General features: G+C 35.5%; 5 protein-coding genes across 5 annotated transcripts; 4 read left to right on the top strand and 1 right to left on the bottom strand.

Annotated features, from left to right (window-relative positions):
- Positions 1-485: 485 nt before the first annotated feature.
- On the top strand, positions 486-3,545 carry LOC110624103 (receptor-like protein EIX2). Its single transcript, XM_021769189.2, has one exon. It carries the CDS (start codon positions 497-499, stop codon positions 3,482-3,484), a length of 2,988 nt encoding a protein of 995 aa, XP_021624881.1. The 5' UTR covers positions 486-496; the 3' UTR covers positions 3,485-3,545.
- Positions 3,546-4,689: 1,144 nt separating this feature from the next.
- Positions 4,690-5,948, top strand: LOC122724851 (LRR receptor-like serine/threonine-protein kinase ER1). Its single transcript, XM_043960745.1, has 2 exons — positions 4,690-5,826; positions 5,928-5,948. Exons 1-2 carry the CDS (start codon positions 4,690-4,692, stop codon positions 5,946-5,948), a joined length of 1,158 nt encoding a protein of 385 aa, XP_043816680.1.
- A 1,356-nt stretch (positions 5,949-7,304) lies between these two features.
- On the bottom strand, positions 7,305-10,722 carry LOC110624350 (receptor-like protein EIX2). Its single transcript, XM_043960843.1, has one exon. It carries the CDS (start codon positions 10,579-10,581, stop codon positions 7,402-7,404), a length of 3,180 nt encoding a protein of 1,059 aa, XP_043816778.1. The 5' UTR covers positions 10,582-10,722; the 3' UTR covers positions 7,305-7,401.
- A 1,666-nt stretch (positions 10,723-12,388) lies between these two features.
- Positions 12,389-15,699, top strand: LOC122724876 (receptor-like protein EIX2). The gene has a single exon (XM_043960811.1). The coding sequence runs from the start codon at positions 12,568-12,570 to the stop codon at positions 15,562-15,564; it is 2,997 nt and encodes a 998-aa protein (XP_043816746.1). The 5' UTR covers positions 12,389-12,567; the 3' UTR covers positions 15,565-15,699.
- A 1,583-nt stretch (positions 15,700-17,282) lies between these two features.
- Positions 17,283-20,578, top strand: LOC110624562 (receptor-like protein EIX2). Its single transcript, XM_021769759.2, has one exon. It carries the CDS (start codon positions 17,511-17,513, stop codon positions 20,496-20,498), a length of 2,988 nt encoding a protein of 995 aa, XP_021625451.2. The 5' UTR covers positions 17,283-17,510; the 3' UTR covers positions 20,499-20,578.
- Positions 20,579-26,937: the final 6,359 nt, after the last annotated feature.

Below are 26,937 nucleotides of genomic sequence, written 5' to 3'. Positions count from 1 at the left end.
CGAATATAACAGTCAGCTGCCTGCTTGCAGAATTACAGCAGCTGTCGTATATCGGTAAAATTGTATATAATATATAACACGAAATTATTAAACAATTTGTGGTAATCATTTTGGGTCAAGTGGAAAGTAGATCCAAAAGTTATTTGGATGAGTTTTGGCCGTTTGAATAATAAACTTGAAAAAATATTATTTAAATTAAATTATGGAAATGCAATAAACTAAATTATTGAAATTGCAGTAATTGAAGTTGGAAGTGAAGAACACGCTATGGCCTCCATCTTACATTAATCCAAAGAAATTCCAAAGTCAAGAAACCATCTATCTATCTATCTGTAGAACTGTTTGTAGTTGGCTACACAGAATTGAAAAAAGTTTCCAATTTTTCCCTTTAAATACCATGAGATCATGAAACTTACCTCATGCAGTTTTCCTAGAAAACTTTCTTGAGAATCCCTCTGAATTCTCTGCTACTAAACAGATATTGAGTGTTTGATCTATGGAAACCTTTCCCTTTCTTTGGATTATCTGTCTGTTATGTGGAGAATTATTATGTGGTGGACTTGCTCAGTCAGTGAACTGCAATGCAGCTGATAGAGAAGCTCTTCTTGATCTCAAAAGGGGCCTGAATGATTCTTGGAATCGGCTCTCTTCATGGCATGGAACCAATTGCTGTGGATGGTCAGGAATAGCTTGTCACAACACAACTGGTGCTGTTCTCGCAGTTGCTCTCCCAAATTCATCAGGTCTTCAGCCATTAGGCGGAGAGATTAGACCTTCTTTGGCGAAACTCAAGTCCTTGAAACATCTGGATTTAAGTGGGAACAATTTTCATGGTAAAATTCCTCATTTCCTGTCCGATTTGCAGAACTTGCAGTATCTAAACTTGTCATTTGCTGGGTTTAGTGGTGCAATTCCTCCAAATCTTGGAAATCTCTCTACCTTGCAGTTTCTTGATGTCTCTTCAGTTAGTTTAACTGTTGATAATCTTGAATGGGTGAGTGGTCTTCTCTCGCTAAAATATTTGAGCATGAATTATCTAAACCTTTCAAGCTTGGGAGGAGCATGGATTGAGCCATTAAACAAGCTTCCACTTTTATCCGAGTTGCACTTGGAATTCTGTGTTTTATCAGGTTTCATCTATTCTCTTCCTTCTGTTAATTTCACTTCACTTAAAGTCATGAAACTTCAGTGCAGCTTCTTCCATGCCAAGTTACCAACTTGGTTTACAAACATTAGCAGCCTTGTATCTGTTGACATTGGAAATAGTTGGTTGACTGGAAGGATTCCGCTTGGTTTTGGTGAATTGCCAAATTTGCAGTCATTGAAGCTTAATTATAATATGGAACTCTCAGCAAGCTGCTTCCAACTATTTGCAAGAAGCTGGAAAAAGATAAGAGTTCTTGATTTCTCCATCATTAATTTACATGGTAGGCTTCCTGCTCTTCTTGGAAATTTGACATCTCTCATTCATTTGGATTTACACATCAATAATATTGAAGGTGGGATACCAAGCTCCATTGGTAAGCTTTCTAAATTAAAGTACATTAACTTGTCATCAAATAAACTGATAGGAAGCTTACCAAATTCAATTGGCCAACTCAAGAATCTTGTTGAACTCCGATTGAACAGTAACTTGCTTCAAGGTTCCATCCCTTATTCTATTGGAAATTTACAACATTTGACTATCCTCAAGCTTTCATCAAACAACATAAATGGCTCTCTGCCAGATAGTATTGGACTGCTCTCTGAGTTGTCTACTCTTGATGTTTCACTTAATAAGCTGACAGGTATAATCTCAGAAGCTCATTTTCATAGGTTGGAGAACTTGGAGCAAATTATTTTATCAGATAATTCAGTCATTTTAAATGTCAGCTCCCACTGGGTCCCTCCTTTCCAAGTCATTTTCTTGCAGATGAGTTCATGCCATGTAGGTCCTTCCTTCCCTTATTGGCTTAGATCTCAGAAAAAGATCGAACTTTTAGATTTCTCAAGGGCTGGTGTTTCAGGTTCTATCCCAAATTGGTTCTGGAACATGACTAGCATTCTAAGCTTTCTGAACTTTTCTTTCAATAGTTTAGAGGGTCATATACCAAATACATTCAAACTGATTCCGTATGCAATTGTTGATTTGAGCTTCAACCAATTCACAGGACCTGTTCCTCTTCCAAATGCCTTGTCACTAGATCTCTCTCATAACCAGTTTTATGGTAGTATGCCAGAAAATATCAGTCAAGTCATGTCATCCTTGCAAATTCTTTCACTTTCTAGTAACCAGTTGACTGGTGGAATCCCAGCCTCAATCGTAAAGTTGTCACTCAATGTCTTGGATCTCTCAAAAAACAATTTGGCAGGAAGCATTCCTCCAAACATAGGAAATTGTTCTTCCCTCACTGTTCTAGACCTTCAAAAGAACAACTTGTCTGGTGGGATTCCAAATTCTATAGGTCAGCTAAATGGGCTTCAAACACTTCACTTGAGCAACAACAAATTCTCTGGAGAAATTCCATCATCTCTTCAGAATTTATCAAAGTTGGAAACTTTGGACTTGGGGAGCAACATGTTGACAGGAAAATTACCCTTTTGGGTTGGAGAAGCTTTTCCGCTTCTCAGAATACTTAGTCTCAGGGCAAATAAACTTTCAGGAGAACTTCCCTTGACGCTTTCAAATTCGAGTTCGCTGCAAATATTGGACCTGGCAGAAAACCAATTAAATGGTTCCATTCCTGCTAACCTGGGAAATCTTAAGGCCATGGCTCAACAGCAGAAGGTTAACCATTATTTGCTTTATGGAATGGATGAAAATCACAACTACCAAGAGAACATGCATGTGACCATAAATGGCCTCGGATTAACGTACACCAGGACTCTTTCCTTGCTAACCAGCTTAGATCTGTCTGGAAACAATTTAAGCGGAGAACTTCCTGAAGAAATAACAAGATTAGTTGGTTTGGCGGTTTTGAACTTATCAAGAAACCACATCAGTGGCCAGATTCCTGATAGCATTTCAGAATTGCATCAGCTGTTATCTCTTGATCTCTCAGGCAATAGGCTTTCAGGTCCTATTCCCCAAAGCATAACTTCATTGACATTTCTGGGGAATTTGAATGTGTCAAACAATAACTTGTCAGGTAAAATACCTTCTGCAAATCAGATGTTAACTTTTAATGCATCCTCTTTTGCTGGGAACCCTGGACTATGTGGAGATCCTCTTGCAGTGAAGTGTGGCAATGGTTCAAACAATGGAGATGACAATTACCCAGATGCTGGAAGGAAAGCTGATCAAGATGATAATGGCAATGGGTTTGCAGATAATTGGTTTTACATGAGCATTGGGGTGGGATTTGCAGTAGGTTTATTGCTTCCTTATTTAGTATTTGCAATGAAAAGGTCTTGGGGTGGAGTCTATTTTGCATTTGTGGATGGAACTGCCTATAGATTGTCAAGTGAGAAAATGAAAGCAGCTATGAGGAGAAGAACAGGCTGATTTCGCTTTCTTTTTCTTTTTCTTTTTCTTTTGTAAGTGTCGGATGTAAAATAGCTAGAATTCGGAGAAAGAGACAGTCGAGAATAAACTTTTGTTATCACAAGTATGCTTTTTTCTTTTAAATCTGTGTGAAAAGATACTCAAATTTAATTAAAATACTACTCAAATTTTAATTCTAATTTTAAATATAAATCACTATTTTAATTTTAATTTTAATTTTAATTAAAATACTACTCTAATTTTAAAAATAAATATAATTAATCATTAAATTATATTAATTAATTAATTATAATATATACTTTTTATTTTTAATTTCACTAATAAATTTTAAAAATATATATTGACTAAATTTTTTAAAAATATATATCGTCTCATTGACTAAATTTTTTAGATTCGCCTATGCTCCAAAAATCTAAAATTTTTAGATTTTCTTCAAGAATTAATTAATAAACAAAATGCTTATCGTGCATTATGGGAAGAACATTATATATAATTAAGGTCAAATTCTCTTTTTCTTCTTTAAATTAATTAACTCTAAACCAATGCTTGTTTAAATATTATATTAAATATGTAATTATTACCTTATGAAATAAATAATTCCATCAATTCGTAATAATTTTTTCGATTTTTTCTATTCATTATAAATTTAGCCGATTAATCATATTCATTATAAATTTAGCCGGTTCATGGCAGGTTTCACATTTCAGATAAAATACGGAATATTAAAATTTATATAATAATTAGCAAAAATTTAAATATAAAAATAATTTAAATTAATTTGAACCGAATTGTTTTAATAGATTCAATGTATGTAATATAAATGAAAAGAAAGAAACAGAAACTTGACCTGTGTTTATTTTCTAAAAAGCATTATCATTTTTTCAAAAGTAGCTTGTCATTGGGTTTATTATTTTTTATTAATTTATTATATGCATTAACTTTTTTCATTCAGAATTTGAAAAATAAGATAAAAGGGCGTGGATAATGGGTGCAGAAAGGAAGCTTTGCCTTTAGCATTTCCAATCTAAGCTAACTGTTGCTGCTGAGGTTTAATCTAAGCTTTGAACATTTACCCATCACTTTCTAGTCAATTAAAGATTTGGAAACTGTGAAAATAAATTTCCCTTTAAATTTCCTCAAAGTGATTCTCTCTGCATCAGTTTTCATAGGAAACTTTCTTCTAAAACTCCCATTTAATAATATTCATGGAGACCTTCACATTTCTTTTAATATTCTTCCTTTTTACAGGAGAATTAGCATCTGGTGGAACTGCTCAACTGGTGCACTGCAATGCAGCTGATAAAGAAGTTCTTCTTGACTTCAAAATGGGTCTTCAAGATCCAGTGAACCAGCTTTCCTCATGGCAGGGAAGCAATTGCTGTCAGTGGCTGGGAATAGCCTGTGACAATGCCACTGGAGCTGTAATTTCCATTAATCTCTCCAGCCTTGATTTGGTTGGTGAGATTAGTCCCTCAATCACAAAACTCAAGTCCTTGACACGTCTGGTTTTATCACGGAACAATATCAAAGGTGAGATTCCAAGCTTCATTGGAAATTTACAGCATTTAGCTTATCTTGGACTGAACTCTAATAAGCTAAATGGTACTCTCCCAGACAGCTTAGGACTGCTCTCCGAGTTGTACTTCCTTGATGTTTCTGACAATGAATTGACAGGTGTTGTCTCAGAAGCACATTTTCTGATGTTAACTAAACTGAAGTACTTGTTCTTGTCTGAAAACTCTTTCATTTTCAATATCAGTTCCAACTGGGTCCCTCCATTCCAGATTCATCAACTGGATTTTGGGTCATGCCACTTAGGTACTTCCTTTCCCATTTGGCTTAGATCTCAAAGAGATATGGAAGTTTTAAGACTCTCAAACTGTAGCATTTCAGGCTCCATTCCGACCTGGTTTTGGGGCATATCTGGCTCTATCGGTCTTTTAGATTTTTCTTCCAATCATTTAGAGGGCCGTTTACCAAATCCGTTGAATGTAAGTTTCGTTCCTGATGTTGTTGATTTGAGCAATAACCACTTGAAAGGACCCATTCCTCTTCCAGATGCCTTAGCAATAGATCTTTCCAATAATCAATTCTCTGGTCATATTCCAAACAATATTGGTCAAATCATGCCACATTTGATATTCCTTTCCCTATCTGGCAACCGGCTGACTGGTGCAATCCCAGACTCAATTGGAGTTCACCTTGAAGTTTTGGATCTTTCAAGAAATAATTTGACAGGAAGCATTCCTTCAGGCATAGGGAATTGTTATGATCTCAAAGTTCTAGACCTTCAACACAACAATTTGTCTGGAGGGATTCCTAGTTCAATGGCTGAGTTGCATGTTCTTCAAACACTTCACTTAGGCAAGAACAGATTATCAGGAGAGATCCATTCTCTTCAGAATTTTTCATATTTGGAAACCTTACACGTGTCAAACAACAGGTTCACAGGAAAATTAAATAAGATTATAATATTTTATTTATATATTATTATAGTTAAAAAAATAGATAATAATTTTGAAATAATATAAAAAAAATAAATAAAATTATAAAATAAAGAGTAATTTTAAAAAAATATTTTAAATATTATTAAAAATCAATTTTAAGAAAATTATTTTGTTATTTTAATATTTTTATATTTAAATAATATTTTTTTAAAAATATTTTTTTTCAACAGTAGATGAAATAATAATGTCAAACAGACTTTTACAATTTAATTCTTTATGTGCAATTATCTTTTAATAAAAAAAATTATTTGGAAGTATTTTAGAGCTTCTTTCTGGGTGGGCCGGGTCCATTATTGGGTTTTCCTCACTGTGTTTTCCACTCTCAAATTAGTGAATTTTTTTTTTAAGCATGAAATTTTAAATTTCAGATAAAAGAAAAAAAAATAAATTCATGTATATTTCTAAAAATTTTACTATTTATGTAATTGGATAATTTGTTTTGTATAACTTTTATTTTGTAAAATTTTTCAGCTCCTTAAAAAATTAATTAAATATTATACATGATATTTATATATATAATTTAACTAACTATCATAATCAATAAATTAATCTAAAATTCTGTTATTACTTATCAAATGAATTTTTATATTACCAAAATATTTACGGAGTTAAAACTTATGCAATTTACTGCATACATTTCGATTATAAATTATATAATAATTAAATATTTTAGATTAATTTTTAACCATATTTAAAATAATTTTTTTAATCTTTAAATCAAAACTCCAAACGAAACTAAACTTATTTTATGCATATAAACGGAATTGTACTGCAATTGATTCTATGTGAGAAAAAAATTGTGAGGTGATTGACGTTTACTGCAGCAACTCGAACACTCAAGTTAATAAATTAAAGAGAAAAGCATGTATAATATAATGTTTTGAACTTAAAAAGTAATTATATAAAAATTGTATATGTTTTTGTATTGTCGGAGTTGGTTCACATCTCTGGAAATTCCACTAGTAAACCCCAAGGAATATAAAATTTCGTAATTATAAATGTAATGAGATCTACTGTATTGCGTTCTCTGACAGCAACTCTTTGTGTAGTCTCACTCTGTAGTTGAGATAATCTTGATATTCTTTTTTTGGATGAAACCAAATATCATTTAATCGAACTCTTATCATGTAACTCTATCACATATATAATAGTCTTATCTCAGTGTATCAAATGAAAATATTATCTTATTGAATCAAACTATTGGTGGATGGACTTATTTCAAGTTTGTTTGGGATTGATATTAAATTTAATATTGAAAATTATTTTTTTTAAATATATTAATTAAAAAAATTAAAAATTAATCTAAAATTCAATTCCATACATTTTAATTATAAGAACACCAAAATAACTTTTTCATATTCCATTACAATTAAATGTCAATACTATTGTAATCCAAGGTTTACTAAGAAACTAAACCCTGAAACGGCGATGGTTCCTCCAATGCACGACAACTTTTCTTGCCAAAGATAATATTTCTTCAACGGTTCTGTCCACAAGCAAGAAGTATGCATGGCTCCAAGATCTTCTGATTGCCAAAACAAGAAAGGGTACTATAACCCCTGCTGCAAATCCCAATCCAATGCTCAAGTAAAGCCACTGGTCAATGAAGCCATTGTTACTGTCATCCTCATCAGCTCTCCTTCTTCCATTATCCAACTCATTGCCTGTACAATTGACATCAAGTGGAGCTCCACATAGAGCAGGATTTCCAGCAAAAGATGGTGCATCAAAAGTTGTTATGTGCCCTTGGAAAGGGATTTCACCAGATAAATTATTGTTTGATAAGTTCAAGTACCCCAAATAGGACAATGAAGAAATGCTGGGAGGGATTGGACCTGAGAGCTTATTGCTTGAGAGATCAAGAGATAGCAACTGGTTCAATTCTGAAATGCTTTCAGGAATTTCACCAGTTAAGTGGTTACCTGACAAGTTCAAAACAGCTAGACCTGCAAGTTTCATCAGTTCTTCAGGAATCTGTCCATGCAAATTGTTTCCAGAAAGGTCTAGACTTGTCAGAATGGAGAGGATCTTGTTAAATGTTTGATGCTGGTTTTTTATGTTGGCACTGTAGCTTTCTTCATAGTAGTGCCTGAAGCTCATTCCATAAAATAGGTAATGATTTATCCGCTGAATCTGAACCATTGCTCTGAGATTGACAAAGCTTGATGGAATAGTTCCATTCAATTCATTTTCTGCCAGGTCAAGGATTTGCAGTGAGCTTAAATCTGAAAGCTCTGAGGGAATTTCTCCAGACAAGGCATTTGATCTCAAGCTAAGTATTCTAAGATTCGGGAAAACACTGCCTGTCCATGGTGGAATATTTCCTGTCAACCTGTTGTCTCCAAGGTCCAGAGTTTCCAAACTAGACCAATTATGAAAAAATGATGGGATTTCTCCTGACAATTTGTTGCTGCTGAGGTGAAGTGTTTGAAGCATATTTAGCTGACTCAGTGATCCTGGAACCTTGCCAGACAAGAAGTTTTTTTGAAGATCTAGAACTTCCAGAGAAGAGCAATTTCCTAAACTGGATGGAATGCTGCCTGTTAAATTGTTTCTTGAAAGATCAATGACTGCAGCTGACAACATCTCTCCTACAGAGATTGGAATCTCACCAGTGAGTTGGTTTCCTGAAAGAGACAAGAATCTTGTTGTTGCTAAGATTTCGCCTAACCTATTTGGGATAGGACCAGAAAATTGATTATTTGAAAGATCAAGTAAGGATATGGGGAAGCTAGGAAGAGGAATGTGCCCTTCAAAGAGGTTGGAGCTCAAATCCATAACATCAGCAGATAATTTTGATGGGTTTGGTAATTTACCTTGTAATTGGTTGAAGGAAGCATTCAAGTCTTTTAGATTAGCAGACATAACCCAAAACCAATCTGGCACAATTCCTGAAACACTGACATTTGAGAAATGTAGATAAATGATGTTGCTTTGGGATTTAAGCCACACAGGAAATGAAGAATTCAGAAGGCATGAACTAATGTAAAGAGACTCCAACAGAAATGGAGGAACCCAAAAGGAAGTGACATTCAAAATGAAAAAGTTTCCAGACAAATCCAAGTCTTTCAATTTGCTTAGCTTTGAGAAATGTGATTCAGAAACTATTCCTGTCAAGTGATTGTTTGAAACATCCAGTTCATACAGCTCAGAAAGTTGCTGTAAACTATCAGGGAGAGTACCATTCAGTTCATTTTCAGCAAGCTTGAGCACAACTAGTTTTTTCAAATTGTCTAAAACAGGGATTGGACCTTGAAGTGAGTTGTACTCCAGATCAAGAACAACCAGATTTTTAAGGCTACCAAGCCAATATGGCAGTTGACCGACCAACTGGTTTGAACTCAGCACTAAGATCTGCAAGCTGGGGAAAGGAATTTCAAAAGGGCAGTTTACTGATTCTCCCTGGAAATCAGGTATATTTCCTGTAAGGTTATTAAACCTCAAGGAAAGAAATTTCAGGTTGCAAAGTTTGCCAATTGAACTTGGAATCCATCCCTGTATATTATTCCAATAAAGACTGAGATGAGTAAGAGATGTCATGTTTCCAAGGGAGGCAGGGAGTTCTCCGTATAAACGATTCAATGTCAAATCGAGAACTTCTATCTTCTTCCAGCTTCCCCTCAAAATTTCAGAACAACGTGCTTTTTTGAAAGTATTCACAAGTCTCAGGAATCGCAAATTGGGTAATTCACTAAACACATGTGGCAATCTTCCAACATTCAAGCCGCTAAAGCTCAAATCAATGGATACCAGGCTGCTGATGTTGGCAAGCCAGACAGGGAACCTTGAGTTGAATGGGTTAAAGCTGAGGTCTATGACTGCAAGTGAAGTAAAGTTAACAGAGATAGGAGATGAAATGGTTCCAGATAAGAGACAAGCATATAAGTGCAACCCAGTTAAATGGGGAAGCTTGTTCAATTGCCCAACCCAGTTTGATCCAATCCTTGATAAGTTAACTCCACTCATTGCCAAATATTTCAGGGAGACAAGACCTGTCACCCAATCAAGATTTTCAGCACGTAGAACATGTAAATCATAATTAGTGACATCAAGAGACTGCAAGCTTGTGAGATTCCCTAGATTTGGAGGAATTACACCTCGAAACCCCGCATTTGATAGGTTCAGATATTCCAAGTTCTTCCAAGAGTAAAAAAAACTTGGAATGGGGATGTCGCTGAATGAGTTGAAACTCAAGTCCAGATGTCTCAAGGTCTTGAGTGCTGCTAGTGAAGGTCTAAGCTCCCCACTCAGGTTCCAGAATCCATACCTGTCACTTGCAGAAGAATCAGAAGGAAGTGGGTAGTCGAGATCCAGTTTACCAACCTTTGGTGGATGTGGGTTGTGGAGATCTACTGTAATAACAGCTCCTGTGTCGCCATCACAAACTATTCCATGCCATTGGCAGCAGTTGGTTCCTTGCCATGATGAGAGCCGGTTTCCAGGATCAAGAAGACCATTTCTGAAATCAAGAAGAGCTTCTCTATCAGATTCCAGGCAATCCACCATCTGGGCATGGATATTACAAGCAAATTCTCTTATTACCAGGCATGTAAAATATAATACAACTTTCAGAAGTGAAAAATTATCCATGAAATTTCAGTTGCTGAGATTTTGAAATCCTTCAGAATACTTTTTGTGGAACCTTAATCTAGAACTTCATTAGCATGAAAGATCATTACTTTTCTTCATAAAATACTTGCAATAGAGACAGATTGCTATAATATTCAATCATATTAGTCAAATGAAATTGACATGTTTGACACATTCTTGTTCATTGTAAACATAAATAATGGCCAAAAGGTCAGGTAATTAGCTTGGCTTCTGTGGAAGTTATGACATGGTTTTAATTTCTTGATAAGACAATGAGAAACTTCTAATGGGTTACATCATTTCTCTTTCAGCTGAGGCAAATGGCATAGTTGGCCAAGCTAAAATGAAAATTAAAAATAACCCTTCACATTATTTTTGTGTTTTATTAATGTAAACTGTTGACAAATTGATGCTGAAAAAGTGTTTTTCGTTTTCCTCTTTATTTCATTTTTTTTAATAATCTTTTGTAATCTTTTCTTTTTTTTTTTTTTTTATAATTCCGGTTGCAAGCACACAAGCCAAGTCGAACTAACGGCGGAGCTCAACACTTAACAGGACTAGAGGTAGCCATGAAGCCCAAGCCCCATAAGTCCCCAAAATCTTTAAGATTGACATGCTGATAAGCTCATCACTTTCAGAATCCAACAACCCAGTGATCTGGTTGATGATCCACACTCGAACATGGCTTGAGGACGACACCTAGTTCCCTCATGGTTATCTTTCTCTGTAGAACAAAGGCGAGATTTTGAACTATAGACAACCGCATTAGAATTTCTAGTGGGTTTAGGTGAGATCCTAGGATTCTAAGATGGTTTGGTTGGTTTCATTTGTATGGGCTATAAGGGTTTGATTTGGTTTTTCTGGGCTTTATTTTCTAAATCCATGGGACGTAAAATTTGTTCTCTGAGTCTTGTAATGTAAATCCAATTGCAGTTAAAAAGAAAAAAATCTTCAGAAAATAATAGAAAAAAGGTGGCAAACCTTAAAACAAGTTCCTTTTTTTACTAATGGAGAAGCGAAGAAAGCTACAAAATCTGTCATTGTTCTTTTTGACTAAAATGTTATTAAATCAAAGGAATATAATATTTAAATTAACTTTAAATAAATTATAAAAAAATACAACATTTTTTATAGCAAATTATATGTCTATTTCTTAAATAAATTATATTTTTAAATGAAAAACTAAATTTTTAGATATATTTTTAGCTGTTAGATGAAATTAGATTAGACTTGTGATAGTGAATATTAATATTTTTACAAGGTTAAAATATTAAATATTATATTGCTAAATTGAAGTATTAAAAGATTAAAAAAGAATAATTACATGGGAAAGACAAGCCTTCCTTATCGGTAGGGTCCAAACCTGAAAACAAGTTATATCAAGAAAACCTGAAGTTACGCCACTTTTGTCAATGGGAAGTGGGAGAAAAACTTTTTGGCTTTATGAGACATACAAGAAAAATTAGATTCTATAAACAAGAATAACAGTAAATTCTCCAATTAAAATTAAATGAAAAATGAACGTGAAAATTTCCAATGTTATGCAGCAGAAATTATTAAGTCAGGACCGAATTTCCAAGATTAACGTAGATTGTCCATGTGGACGAGTGGTTGAATCTTACACTCTCGTCGCAATTGAATCGGATATATTTGTTAAGTCAGAACCGAATTTTTAAGTATTATGATTCGCTAGTAGCTCGCTAGACTCCTCGTCTCATACGAATAGCCATTTCCAAAGAAGTTGGAAGTGAAGAACACGCTATAGCCTCCATATTACATTAATCCAAAGAAATTCTAAAGTCAAGAAACCATCTATAAGTAGAACTGTTTGTAGTTGGCTACACAGAATTGAAAAAAGTTTCCAATTTTTTCCTTTAAATATCATGAGATCATGAAACTTACCTCATGCAGTTTTCCTAGAAAACTTTCTTGAGAATCCCTCTGAATTCTCTGCTACTAAACAGGGCATTATTGAGTGTTTGATCTATGGAAACCTTTCCCTTTCTTTGGATTATCTGTCTGTTATGTGGAGAATTATTATGTGGTGGAGTTGCTCAGTCAGTGCACTGCAATGCAGCTGATAGAGAAGCTCTTCTTGATCTCAAAAGGGGCCTGAATGATTCTTGGAATCGGCTCTCTTCATGGCATGGAACCAATTGCTGTGGGTGGTCAGGAATAGCTTGTCACAACACAACTGGTGCTGTTCTCGCAGTTGATCTCCCAAAATCATCAGGTCTTCAGCCATTAGGTGGAGAGATTAGACCTTCTTTGGCGAAACTCAAGTCCTTGAAACATCTGGATTTAAGTGGGAACAATTTCCATGGTAAAATTCCTCATTTCCTGTCCGATTTGCAGAACTTGCAGTATCTAAACTTGTCATTTGCTGGGTTTAGTGGTGAAATTCCTCCAAATCTTGGAAATCTCTCTAGCTTGCAGTTTCTTGATGTCTCTTCAGTTAGTTTAACTGTTGATAATATTGAATGGGTGAGTGGTCTTCTCTCGCTAAAATATTTGAGCATGAATTATCTAAACCTATCAAGCTTGGGAGGAGCATGGATTGAGCCATTAAACAAGCTTCCACTTTTATCCGAGTTGCACTTGGAATACTGTGGTTTATCAGGTTTCATCTATTCTCTTCCTTCTGTTAATTTCACTTCACTTAAAGTCATGAAACTTCAGTGCAGTTTATTCCATGCCAAGTTACCAAATTGGTTTACAAACATTAGCAGCCTTGTATCTGTTGACATTGGAAATAGTTGGTTGACTGGAAGGATTCCGCTTGGTTTTGGTGAATTGCCAAATTTGCAGTCATTGAAGCTTAATTATAATATGGAACTCTCAGCAAGCTGCTTCCAACTGTTTGCAAGAAGCTGGAAAAAGATAAGAGTTCTTGATTTCTCCATCATTAATTTGCATGGTAGACTTCCTGCTCTTCTTGGAAATTTGACATCTCTCACTGATTTTGATCTTCACTTCAATAATATTGAAGGTGGGATTCCAAGCTCCATTGGTAAGCTTTCTAAATTAAAGTACATTGACTTGTCATCAAACAAACTGATAGGAAGCTTACCAAATTCAATTGGCCAACTCAAGAATCTTGTTGAACTCCGATTGAACAGTAACTTGCTTCAAGGTTCCATCCCTTATTCTATTGGAAATTTACAGCATTTGACTATCCTCAAGCTTTCATCAAACAACATAAATGGCACTCTGCCAGATAGTATTGGACTGCTCTCTGAGTTGTCTACTCTTGATGTTTCACTTAATAAGCTGACAGGTATAATCTCAGAAGCTCATTTTCATAGGTTGGAGAACTTGGAGCAAATTATTTTATCAGATAATTCAGTCATTTTAAATGTCAGCTCCCACTGGGTCCCTCCTTTCCAAGTCATTTTCTTGCAGATGAGTTCATGCCATGTAGGTCCTTCCTTCCCTTATTGGCTTAGATCTCAGAAAAAGATCCAAGTTTTAGATTTCTCAAGGGCTGGTGTTTCAGGTTGTATCCCAAATTGGTTCTGGAACATGACTAGCATTCTAAGCTTTCTGAACTTTTCATTCAATAGTTTAGAGGGTCATATACCAAATACATTCAAACTGATTCCCTATGCAATTGTTGATTTGAGCTTCAACCAATTCAAAGGACCTGTTCCTCTTCCAAATGCCTTGTCACTGGATCTCTCTCATAACCAGTTTTATGGTAGTATGCCAGAAAATATCAGTCAAGTCATGTCATCCTTGCAATTTCTTTCACTTTCTAGTAACCAGTTGACTGGTGGAATCCCAGCCTCAATCGGAGCGTTGTCACTCAATGTCTTGGATCTCTCAAAAAATAATTTGGCAGGAAGCATTCCTCCAAACATAGGAAATTGTTCTTTCCTCACTGTTCTAGACCTTCAAAATAACAACTTGTCTGGTAGGATTCCAAATTCTATAGGTCGGCTAAATGGGCTTCAAACACTTCACTTGAGCAACAACAAATTCTCTGGAGAAATTCCATCATCTCTTCAGAATTTATCAAAGTTGGAAACTTTGGACTTGGGGAGCAACATGTTGACAGGAAAATTACCCTTTTGGGTTGGAGAAGCTTTTCCTCTTCTCAGAATACTTAATCTCAGGGCAAATAAACTTTCAGGAGAACTTCCCTTGACGCTTTCAAATTCGAGTTCGCTGCAAATATTGGACCTGGCAGAAAACCAATTAAATGGTTCCATTCCTGCTAACCTGGGAAATCTTAAGGCCATGGCTCAACAGCAGAAGGTTAACCATTATTTGCTTTATGGAGTGGATGAAAGTCACAACTACCAAGAGAATATACATGTGACCATAAATGGCCTCGGATTAACGTACACCAGGACTCTTTCCTTGCTAACCAGCATAGATCTGTCTGGAAACAATTTAAGCGGAGAACTTTCTGAACAAATAACAAGATTAGTTGGTTTGGAGGTTTTGAACTTATCAAGAAACCACATCAGTGGCCAGATTCCTGATAGCATTTCAGAATTGCATGAGCTGTTATCTCTTGATCTTTCAGGCAATAGGCTTTCAGGTCCTATTCCCCAAAGCATAACTTCATTGACATTTCTGGGGAATTTGAATGTGTCAAACAATAACTTGTCAGGTAAAATACCTTCTGCAAATCAGATGTCAACTTTTAATGCATCCTCTTTTGCTGGGAACCCTGGACTATGTGGAGATCCTCTTGCAGTGAAGTGTGGCAAGGGTTCAAACAATGGAGATGACAATTACCCAGATGGTGGAAGGAAAGCTGATGAAGATGACAATAGCAATGGCTTTGTAGATAATTGGTTTTATATGAGCATTGGGGTGGGATTTGCAGTAGGTTTATTGCTTCCTTATTTAGTATTTGCAATGAAAAGGTCTTGGGGTGGAGTCTATTTTGCATTTGTGGATGGAACTGCCTATAGATTGTCAAGTGAGAAAATGCAAGCAGCTATGAGAAGAAGAACTCGAGAAAAACACTAAGTGTTTTTTTTTTTTTTCTTTTCTTTTTTATTATGTAAGTCTTCAATCTCCTGTACAATCTACTAAATTTCTTCAGAAATAAGTTGCTTGATTTTGGAAAAGGGAAAAATTGAGAATAAAATTTTTGTTATGATAGCTTTCTGAGCTGCTGACTATAGGTTGGGTCTTTGTTAAATGCTATCTTGAAGCATTGATTAAAAAAAATTGAGTAGAATAATCATATAAATAAATATATTAAAACATTTAAAATTTTATACTTAATATATTATTTTTTTATTATTTAAAATTTAAATATTAATTAAATTAAAATTACGATATAGATGAATATAACCTTATATGGTCTAAGTCACTCATTTTCTTAGGACCCTAAATGTAAAATAATCATAAAAATAAATATTGTTTGAAGCATTATTAAAATATTTAAAATTTTATACTTTGCATTTACTTTCTATCTTTCAAAATAATATTAAAAAATAATAAATAATCATATAAATACGTATGTTTTATTTATTATTTTTTATTTATTATCATACTAAACAATTTTAATTTTTAAAATTTTATACATATAAAACAATAAATTTAGACGGACTCTAACTATAATCCACAAATATAAAAATTAATTTTTAATTTATAATGAAGTATAAAATTTTTATATTATAAAAATCAATTTAAATGGAATCCTAAATATTAAAATCAACTTTTAATTTTTAATTAACTATAAAAAAAAATTATACTTACAGAATATAGATTTATATGAAAAATTAAAAATATCCAAAGTTAACCAATCTTCAAAAATTAAAATAATATTCTTTCAATTTTCTTTATTATTAAAATAATGAATAAAAGTAATTTTTTATTAAAAAAATTATAGATGAATTTTAATCATTAAAAAATATATAATTTTCAGTTAATAGTCCATTAACACCAACTGGAATAATTATTTTGTTAAATGAAAATTAAATTTAAGAATTAATTTATTATTAAAAAATTAATAATTTATAAATTTTATAAAATTTTAAGGAGATTTTTGTAAATTATCCTACTAATAAATGTTAAATATAGTGGAAAAACCATTATATTTTCCAATGGAGAATTCAGAGTGACATAAAAAACAATTACGCATAAAACTAAATATTAACTGCAAAAGCAAAAGAACATGTAAAAGGAGGTCTTAACTATATGAGCAAATTGCAAATAGGTCCTTTGATAAGAAAAAATTTTGCAAATTGGTCATCAACTTAACTATTCTTAATAATTAATTAATAAACAAAAACCCCGAGCACGATGGGTATTGGGTAGACAATAAAGTAAAAGGCCAAGATTTTCCCTTTTTTTTTTTAAAAAAAAAAAAAATCTAAGAATTATGGAATAATATGATAAATAAAATAAGAATATAATAAATATTACATATTTTATTCTTTAAATATCATTAATTATATAATACAATAAATAAAGTAAAATATTTATCTCATTTTACTGAATTAAAAAAATGATTTTTTAAATTAGTGAATAAAAAGGGTAATAATATATTGAAAGATAAAAGAAAAAAGAAAAAAATAATTACATGCGAAAGAAAAGCATTCCTAATTGGTAGAGTTCAAAAACCTGAGAATACGCTGCATCAACAAAGCCTGAACTTCCATTTCAAAAAAAAAAAAAAACAAAGCTTGAACTTACGCAACTTTTATCAATGGAAAAAGTTTTTGGCTTTTCATAAAATTATTGAATTTGCAGTCATTAAAGTTGGAAGTGAAGAACACTCCCAATATGTGCAACTGTTTATAGTCAGCTCTACATAATTAAGAAAACTTTCCAATTTGTTCTGGTTTTGCCTTTAAATATCATGAGATCATGAAACTCACCTCATGCAGTTTTCCTAGAATACTTTCTTCAGAATCCCTCTGAATTCTCTGCTACTAAACAGGGCATTATTGAGTGTTTGATCTATGGAAACCTTTCCCTTTCTTTGGATTATCTGTCTGTTATGTGGAGAATTATTATGTGGTGGAGTTGCTCAGTCAGTGAACTGCAATCCAGCTGATAGAGAAGCTCTTCTTGATCTCAAAAGGGGCCTGAATGATTCTTGGAATCGGCTCTCTTCATGGCATGGAAGCAATTGCTGTGGATGGTCAGGAATAGCTTGTCACAACACAACTGGTGCTGTTCTCGCAGTTGATCTCCCAAATTCATCAGGTCTTCAGCCATTAGGCGGAGAGATTAGACCTTCTTTGGCGAAACTCAAGTCCTTGAAACATCTGGATTTAAGTGGGAACAATTTCCATGGTAAAATTCCTCATTTCCTGTCCGATTTGCACAACTTGCACTATCTAAACGTGTCAATTGCTGGGTTTAGTGGTGAAATTCCTCCAAATCTTGGAAACCTCTCTAGCTTGCAGTTTCTTGATGTCTCTTGTGATGGTTTAACTGTTGAGAATCTTGAATGGTTGAGTGGCCTTCTCTCGCTAAAGCATTTGGCAATGAGTGGTGTAGAGCTTTCAAATTTGGGAGCAGCATGGATTGAACCATTAAACAAGCTTCCACTTTTATCTGAGTTGCACTTGCAATTCTGTGGTTTATCAGGCTTCATCTATTCTCTTCCTTCTGTTAATTTTACTTCGCTTAAAGTCTTGAGCCTTACGGGCGGCCGCTTCAAGGCAAAGTTACCATCTTGGTTTGTGAACATTAGCAGCCTTGTGTCTGTCGACATCTCATATAGCATGTTGACGGGGAGGATTCCACTTGGTTTTGGTGAATTGCCAAATTTGCAGTCACTGAAGCTTGATTATAATCTGGAACTCTCAGCAAGCTGCTTCCAACTATTTACAAGGAGCTGGAAAAAGATACGAGTTCTTGATTTATCTATCAATGAAATACATGGTAGACTTCCTGCTCATCTTGGAAATATGACATCTCTCACCGATTTTGATCTTCACTTCAATAATATTGAAGGTGGGTTTCCAAGCTCCATTGGTAAGCTTTCTAACTTACAATACATTGACTTTTCATTAAATAAACTGACAGGAAGCTTACCAAATTCAATTGGCCAACTCGAGAATCTTGTCGAACTCCGATTGAACAGTAACTTGCTTCAAGGTTCCATCCCTTATTCTATTGGAAATTTACAACATTTGACTATCCTCAAGCTTTCATCAAACAACATAAATGGCACTCTGCCAGATAGTATTGGACTGCTCTCTGAGTTGTCTACTCTTGATGTTTCACTTAATAAGCTGACAGGTATAATCTCAGAAGCTCATTTTCATAGGTTGGAGAACTTGGAGCAAATTATTTTATCAGATAATTCAGTCATTTTAAATGTCAGCTCCCATTGGGTCCCTCCTTTCCAAGTCATTTTCTTGGAGATGAGTTCATGCCATGTAGGTCCTTCCTTCCCTTATTGGCTTAGATCTCAGAAAAAGATCGAAGTTTTAGATTTCTCAAGGGCTGGTGTTTCAGGTTCTATCCCAAATTGGTTCTGGAACATGACTAGCATTCTAAGCTTTCTGAACTTTTCTTTCAATAGTTTAGAGGGTCATATACCAAATAAATTCAAACTTGTTCCCTACGCATTTGTTGATTTAAGCTTCAACCAATTCAAAGGACCTGTTCCTCTTCCAAATGCCTTGTTACTAGATCTCTCTCATAACCAGTTTTATGGTAGTATGCCAGAAAATATCAGTCAAGGGATGCCATCTTTGAAAGTTCTTTCACTTTCTAGTAACCAGTTGACTGGTGGAATCCCAGCCTCAATCGGAGAGTTGTCACTTGATGTATTGGATCTCTCAAAAAATAATTTGGCAGGAAGCATTCCTCCAAACATAGGAAATTGTTCTTTCCTCACTGTTCTAGACCTTCAAAATAACAACTTGTCTGGTAGGATTCCAAATTCTATAGGTCGGCTAAATGGGCTTCAAACACTTCACTTGAGCAACAACAAATTCTCTGGAGAAATTCCATCATCTCTTCAGAATTTATCAAAGTTGGAAACTTTGGACTTGGGGAGCAACATGTTGACAGGAAAATTACCCTTTTGGGTTGGAGAAGCTTTTCCTCTTCTCAGAATACTTAATCTCAGGGCAAATAAACTTTCAGGAGAACTTCCCTTGACGCTTTCAAATTCGAGTTCGCTGCAAATATTAGACCTGGCAGAAAACCAATTAAATGGTTCCATTCCTGCTAACCTGGGAAATCTTAAGGCCATGGCGCAACAGCAGAAGGTTAACCATTATTTGCTTTATGGAAAGGATGAAAATCACAATTACCAAGAGAACGTATATGTAACCATAAATGGCCTTGGATTAACGTACACTAGGACTATTTCCCTGCTAACCAGCATAGATCTGTCTGGAAATAATTTAAGTGGAAGATTTCCTGAAGCAATAACAAGATTAGTTGGTTTGGAGGTTTTAAACCTGTCAAGGAACCACATCAATGGCCAGATTCCTGATAGAATTTCAGCATTGCGTCAGCTGTTATCTCTTGATCTCTCAAGCAATAGGCTTTCAGGTCCTATTCCCCAAAGCTTGACTTCATTGACATTTCTGGGAAATTTGAATGTGTCAAACAATATCTTGTCAGGTAAAATACCTTCTGCAAATCAGATGTCAACCTTTAATGCATCCTCTTTTGCTGGGAACCCTGGTCTATGCGGAGATCCTCTTGCAGTGAAGTGTGCCAATGGTTCAAACGATGGAGGTGACAATTACCCAGATGCTGGAAAGAAACCTGATCAAGATGATAATGGCAATGGGTTTGCAGATAATTGGTTTTACATGAGCATTGGGGTGGGATTTGCAGTAGGTTTATTGCTTCCTTATTTAGTATTCGCAATGAAAAGGTCTTGGGGTGGAATTTATTTTGCAGTTGTGGATGGAACTGCCTATAGATTGTCAAGTGAGAAAATGAAAGCAGCTATGAGGAGAAGAACAGTCTGATTTCGCTTTCTTTTTCTTTTTCTTTTGCAAGTGTCGGATGTAAAATAGCTAGAATTTGGAGAAAGAGACATTTGAGAATAAACTTTTGTCATCACAAGTATGCTCTTTTCTTTTAAATTTGTGTGAAAAGATACTCAAATTAATTAACTCTAAACAAATGCTTGTTTAAATATTATATTAAATATGGAATTATTACCTTATGAAATAAATAATTCCATTAATTCGTAATAATTTTCTCGGTTTTTTCTATTCATTATGAAATAAATAAATAGCAGTTTCAGATGCTTCTAGGACGTCCCACATCTCCCATCGGCAAAAAATAAAAAATTAAAATTTATATAATAATTAATATGAAATTATTAAATAACTTGAGTTAATCATTTTGAATTATTTAAAAAGTAGTCTATTAAAAGTTATTTGGATCAGTTTGGGCCGGTCTGTTTCGGTTGGTATTAGAGCCACCTGTCAGACCCTCGTGAAACAAAGTGGAGCCGCTGAAATACTAGCGAATCATAATATTCAAGGATTCAGTCATGTCTTAACAATGATATCTGATTCAGTATTTAGTAGTAATGAGAACGTCACAAATTTAACTGGTATATGGCAAAAGGAAGAGAGAAATAGATGGAAGAAATCATGTGTTGTATTGTATTACAATTGTCTTTAGATAAACTCTGTACAAAGATAAATACAATTACCAGAGGTAAATTTACAAATATACAAATATGATATTTAAACTGAATATGTTAGGATATTGGTTGTTTACAAATATACAAATATGAGATTTAAACAAAATCTGTTAGGATATTGGTTTATCACTCCCCGCAAGATTGAGGTACCATCAAGGACACCAATCTTGAATCTCTGATGAGTCAAACTAGTTTTGATCAATGGCTTTGTCAACAAATCAGCCAATTGATCCTTAGAGGACACGTGAGCAACTCGTATTTCTCCTTTATGAACCAAGTCTCGTACAAAATGAATATCAATTTCGATATGCTTCATTTTTGTATGAAATACTGGGTTTTGACAAGTGTAAGTAGTAGAAATGTTGTCACAATAAATGGGCAGTGAATTATCTTGCAACTAAACTCCAAGTTCAAATAATAGAGACTTGACCCACATTATCTCAGAAGCTGTTGTTGCTACCGCACGATATTCAGCCTCCATAGATGACCGAGCAACGGATTTTTGCTTTCTGGAAGACCAAGAAACTGGACTATTGCCAAGATACAAGATATACCATGTAGTCGATGTTCTATCCATAGGATCCCCAGCTTAATCTGCATCTGAAAAAGCATGAAACTTAAGAGAATATTACGGTTTAATAAGAATGCCATAATAAATAGTGGACTTGAGATAACAAAGGAGTCGTTTCAAGGCTTCCCAATGCAACTTTGCGGGGCTTTACATAAATTGAGAAAGCTTGTTTATTGAGAAACAAATATCAGGTCTCATCCAAGTCAAATACTGGAGTGCACCTATTGCCTTTCTATATTCAGTTGCAATGACAATTTCTTCCATTTCTATTCTCTTCAATAGTATCGCAGAAGCTGCAAAGGGTGTGGTAATCGGCTTAGCTCCTTCTATGCTATGAGTAGCAAGTAATTTCTGCTCATAATGGTGTTGAGATAAGAACACTCTCTTCGAAGTTTGTTGCATATCAATACCAAGAAACAAATTCAAAGTCTGCGGATTCTTTAATGAAAAACGAATAGCAAGCTTGTCAATGAATGTTTGCATGAAGGCCTTGCAACTTCCTGTAATAAGAAGGTCATCAACATATACAAGAAAATAACATAATATGTTATCGTTGTTGTAGACAAACAAAGAGTGATCACTAGTAGATTGCACAAAACCAAGACCAAGAACACAACTTCTCAATTCTTGATACCAAGCTCTCGGTGCTTGTCGAAGTCCATATAATGCTTTGATCAACTTACAAACATATCACGATTTAGTTTTGTCAACAAACCTAGGAGGCTGCTTCATAAATACTTGTTCCTGTAATGGACCATGCAAAAAAGCATTATTAACATCCAACTGAAATATAGACCATTTGTAAGTTACTGCCAAAGTTAAAACTATCCGAATAGTTACTGATTTTAAAACAGGACTGAAAGTATCCCAAAATCTATTCCGGGTTGTTGACTGTATCCTTTCGCAACAAGACGGACTTTGTATCTATCAATACTACCATCAACATTCTTTTTAACTCGAAAAAGCCATTTACAACCAACCAAGTTATGTTTCGGATCAAGTGGTACTAATACCCATGTTCCATTTCTTACCAAAGCATTAAACTCGTCAGACATGGCAGCGCGCCATTGAGGATCAAGAAGAGCCTACGAAACACATGTTAGTTCAGAAATTTTGGGATTGGATGCTTAGTTACTATATTAAGATTTTTCAGCTTAAATATGTTATTTTGGGACCTAGTAACCATCGGATGGGTTCGAACAAGGGGCTGGACAGGAGTAGTAATATTGACATTAGTGTCCGAAGCATCATTATTGAACGAAGTAGACTGACCAGTATGTGGAGGAGAACTTACAGTATTCATAGGCAAAGAAGACTGACCAGGAATGTCTAATAGCAATGGGGACTGACTGGAGGATGAGAAACTCAATAAAGATGGACTGGACAAGCTGGAAGTGGAACCTGAACAAGCTGAAGACATTGAAACAGGTTCTGCTACAGCAGAAAAAAGTATGACAATAGCTGCACCATAATTTTCCTGCAATTGAAATGAGACAGCAGTACTAGATTTTGATGACACAGACTGGTTAGAAACAAAATCATACCAACCGAAATTATTTAACGCAGACAAATCAAGCGAACGCCTATGAAATTGATCCTTAACAAAGATGACATGTTGAGAAATAAATATCTTGTTATTTTTATAATCGAAGCAAAGATAGACACTTTGATTCAAGGAATAACCAAGAAACAAGCAAGGAAGTGATTTAAGAGAGAATTTATGTTTTGCATAAGGGCGAATGCATGGATAACAAAGACAACCAAAGATTCGTAAACCAGAATAATTGGAAACTTTACCAAACAATTTAAGAAATGAAGAAGAATAATCTAGAGTAGGTGTTGGTAACCTGTTGATCAAATATACAGTCGCACGAAATGTATAAACCCAAAATTCAGAAGGTAAAGAAGCATTGTAAAGAAGAGTTAACCTGGTTTCAATCACATGACGATGTCTATTGTAACGACCCGGAAACCGGTACCTCTCTGTAACGGGCCGAACCGCTCGGCACTAGGATCCAGATCGGCTTAAGGCCGCCTAGACCCGTAGTAAGCCTATCCTGAACTCTGTGTACCTGTTACAATCCCATACATGATCCGACTTAACAGACAGCAGAAAAACCTTTTGTAGAAAATTACCAGACTTAACCTTTAAAACACTCTCCATAGGTCCAATCATATGAACCCAAAGCTCAGATATACTAATCTGAACTAGCTCCTAGGGCTATCTGTAATACACCAGTGATACTCTACCAAGAAACCTCCATGCACTATGCGCTGTGTCATAGAACCCACTCTGTAAGGGTCAGCATATCATAAGTTAACTTGGCTACCATAGAGTCACAGGAATCAAACCTGGTCTTCTCTAATGGCCTCTCTATGGATCACAGGAATCAAACCTGGTCTTTCCTCTGCACTAGTCTTGGGTCAAAGGAATTATTCCCTGTCTTCCCTCACAGTTATAATTCACTGGGTTTTCGAAACACAACATTTATTAAGCCTGGTTTGACTCATTTCTCATCAAGAAACTCCTGAAAATCCACAGCTTCCGCTGCGCTACTCTGATCCTTACTCCTCTTTCTCTTTATTGTTTTCTCACTTTCACTTTCTAATTCTTAACAGGTGATACTCCAATCTTTAATCACTCTAAAACCATAATCAGCTCTTACTAGCTGTTCTCAAAGATCATCAATCCTAACTAGGAATACCTGGTGACCACTTACCATTACAACAAAAAATCTTAAGGATCTATCCTTCGTTTCCCATATCAACACTGGATTACACCAAGATGAAGTACTAAGTCGGATAAAATCCTTACTATTCCTTACCTCTTTCACTTCTCTGCCTAGTATCTCTCTTTCTGCAGGTGCCATCCTGTAGGATAGAAGGAAAGAAATGATTCTGCGTCCAGATATCATTCTCATTCCACACTCTAATTCCCTGACAGATGGTAAACTTGATAACTTGCCTGGAAACAACTAGAATTCTCTAGTAATGGGTACTGAGACTGATTCCCTAACCTGACTGTGAGCTAGAAGAACCCTTTGATAACCTTTCCCGAACAACCATGAGCCTGATGGGCTGACATCAACTTCTAGGCACCCCTATACACTGTCCCCCTAAAGGACTGCCTGATCCATCCAATTTCCCTACCTTGTCTCTATGGACACAGGTAGTACCATGAGTAATGCATCAATCCGCCCTAGAATGACATCATACAGTCACCTCTAGAACCATAAGGTCAGCTGGATTGCATCTACTCACCATAACCCTCTGAACAGAACGAACTGACTCTGCCTCAGATGGATCACACTTAGGTCTACTGACCTAAGAAACACATTCTAAGCCCAGAAGTCCTCAACCCATCCTATCAACGGCTCCCTAAGCAACAAGGAAAGCGAAACACTGGGGCTCAAAACAACTAACATACACATCTGAGCACTTCTAAGTGAACGTATCTGACGTCACTGTGCTTAATGTGTTAGGCTATACTATGTCAGGGTGAAGATCCAAGCTAAAGCTAATGGAACTTCCTTCGGGAATCCTCTGAAGAAAAGCTAACTCTTTTCTCTGCCTCAACTACCACCCAGTCCCAGACTAACTCTAATCTCTTTTTGAACTCATCTTTACTTCTTCCTTTTACCTTACTTTGAGCTATCGCTTACTCTTAGTTTTCTCTCTTGTTCTGTTTTCTGCTTTATCTTATTTACTTTACTCTTCTCACTCTAACTTATATTCTCTTACTCTTATTCTTCTTGAGAAATCAATTCTCACTACTCCTGTGGTTATAACAACCTGAGATTATAACATCTCATAGCAACTCTCTCTCTTAACCCTTCTTTGAATCCTTATCTCTTTATCCTTTACTTTTGTCACAACAACTAACATCCTACTAGGGTCCTCAAAAAACACACATCAGATCACTCAAAATAAATGAGCATACCTGGCACAGAGGTGTCAGATGTGTCAGCCGCTCCTCCTTGCCAGTCAGCCTGAGCTGTTCTATCTGTACCTGCCCCCTGAGACTGAATCAACTGGGGCGCAAAAGGACACTCACGCATCATATGTCCCTCCTGTCCACACCTATAACATCCTGTCGTGCCAACAAGACAAACGCCCTTATGAAATCTTCCACACCTCAAACATTTTGGTTTGCCTCTAGCAAAACTCGGACCAGCACCACTAGTCCCTAACTCTCTCTTTTTTGACCCTTTAAAGCCCCTAACCTTTTTCTTTGTAGCTTTCCCCCACTTTGCTCCTTTCCAGGTAGCTGTACTCCAGGTGGAGGGTTCATTCTCTCCTATCCTAGAATCTTTGGTCTGAGCATCCTCTAAAGTCTCTTCATCCAAATTCACCTGTACAACTACATCCCTTCTTTGCACATCTCTTTCTATCTCTCTCCTGTTTCCTAGGTCCATGCCTCCTCTACTATCAACAAAAAACTCTTCAGACGGATCTGAATCCACAGAACTACTCATCTTAGCTTTCCTATAGCTTTCCTGAGGAACAACACATAAGAACAAATATTAACACACATATAGTTCATATGAAAAAACACATGAACCTACAATAGATACATGCATAGAGAACATAACATTAATGCACATGCCTATACTCATGGCATATCACATCAGCATGCAACACAAAACGTAACATCCTTATCCTAGTGGACATGATTTTACTTATTGTGCTTTGCCTTACTATGACTCTAACCCAACCTCTTTCCGATGTGAACCAACTCTAATCTTTGAGCAACTTTGCCCACACATCGTACTCTAGAGGCCCTATGCTCTGCTACTATCTGTAGGTCCGATCATAACCTAGGGCTCATACCCTATAGGTCCGATCATATGAACCAAACTGCTCTGATACCATCTGTAACGACCCGGAAACTGGTACCTCTCTGTAACGGCCCGAACCGCTCGGCACTAGGATCCAGATCGGCTTAAGGCCGCCTATACCCGTAGTAAGCCTATCCTGAACTCTGTGTACCTGTTACAATCCCATACATGATCCGACTTAACAGACAGCGGAAAAACCTTTTGTAGAAAATTACCAGACTTAACCTTTAAAACACTCTCCATAGGTCCAATCATATGAACCCAAAGCTCAGATATACTAATCTGAACTAGCTCCTAGGGCTATCTGTAATACACCAGTGATACTCTACCAAGAAACCTCC

This window comes from Manihot esculenta, chromosome 10 (assembly GCF_001659605.2).
Source record: "Manihot esculenta cultivar AM560-2 chromosome 10, M.esculenta_v8, whole genome shotgun sequence".
NCBI classification, from domain to species: Eukaryota; Viridiplantae; Streptophyta; class Magnoliopsida; order Malpighiales; family Euphorbiaceae; genus Manihot; species Manihot esculenta.
Note: the sequence above shows the minus strand (reverse complement) of the source record. Positions and strands in the feature narration are given on the sequence as shown.

What these genes read in the sequence shown, in the direction of transcription:
- LOC122724876 (XM_043960811.1), top strand. Translation starts at nt 12,568, where the DNA reads ATGGAAACCTTTCCCTTTCTTTGGATTATCTGTCTGTTATGTGGAGAA.
- LOC110624103 (XM_021769189.2), top strand. Translation starts at nt 497, where the DNA reads ATGGAAACCTTTCCCTTTCTTTGGATTATCTGTCTGTTATGTGGAGAA.
- LOC110624562 (XM_021769759.2), top strand. Translation starts at nt 17,511, where the DNA reads ATGGAAACCTTTCCCTTTCTTTGGATTATCTGTCTGTTATGTGGAGAA.
- LOC122724851 (XM_043960745.1), top strand. Translation starts at nt 4,690, where the DNA reads ATGGAGACCTTCACATTTCTTTTAATATTCTTCCTTTTTACAGGAGAA. An exon ending in GTTCAATGGCTGAGTTGCAT is followed by an intron (nt 5,827 to 5,927) that starts GTTCTTCAAACA and finishes GTCAAACAACAG; the next exon opens with GTTCACAGGAAAATTAAATA.
- LOC110624350 (XM_043960843.1), bottom strand. Translation starts at nt 10,581, where the DNA reads ATGGATAATTTTTCACTTCTGAAAGTTGTATTATATTTTACATGCCTG.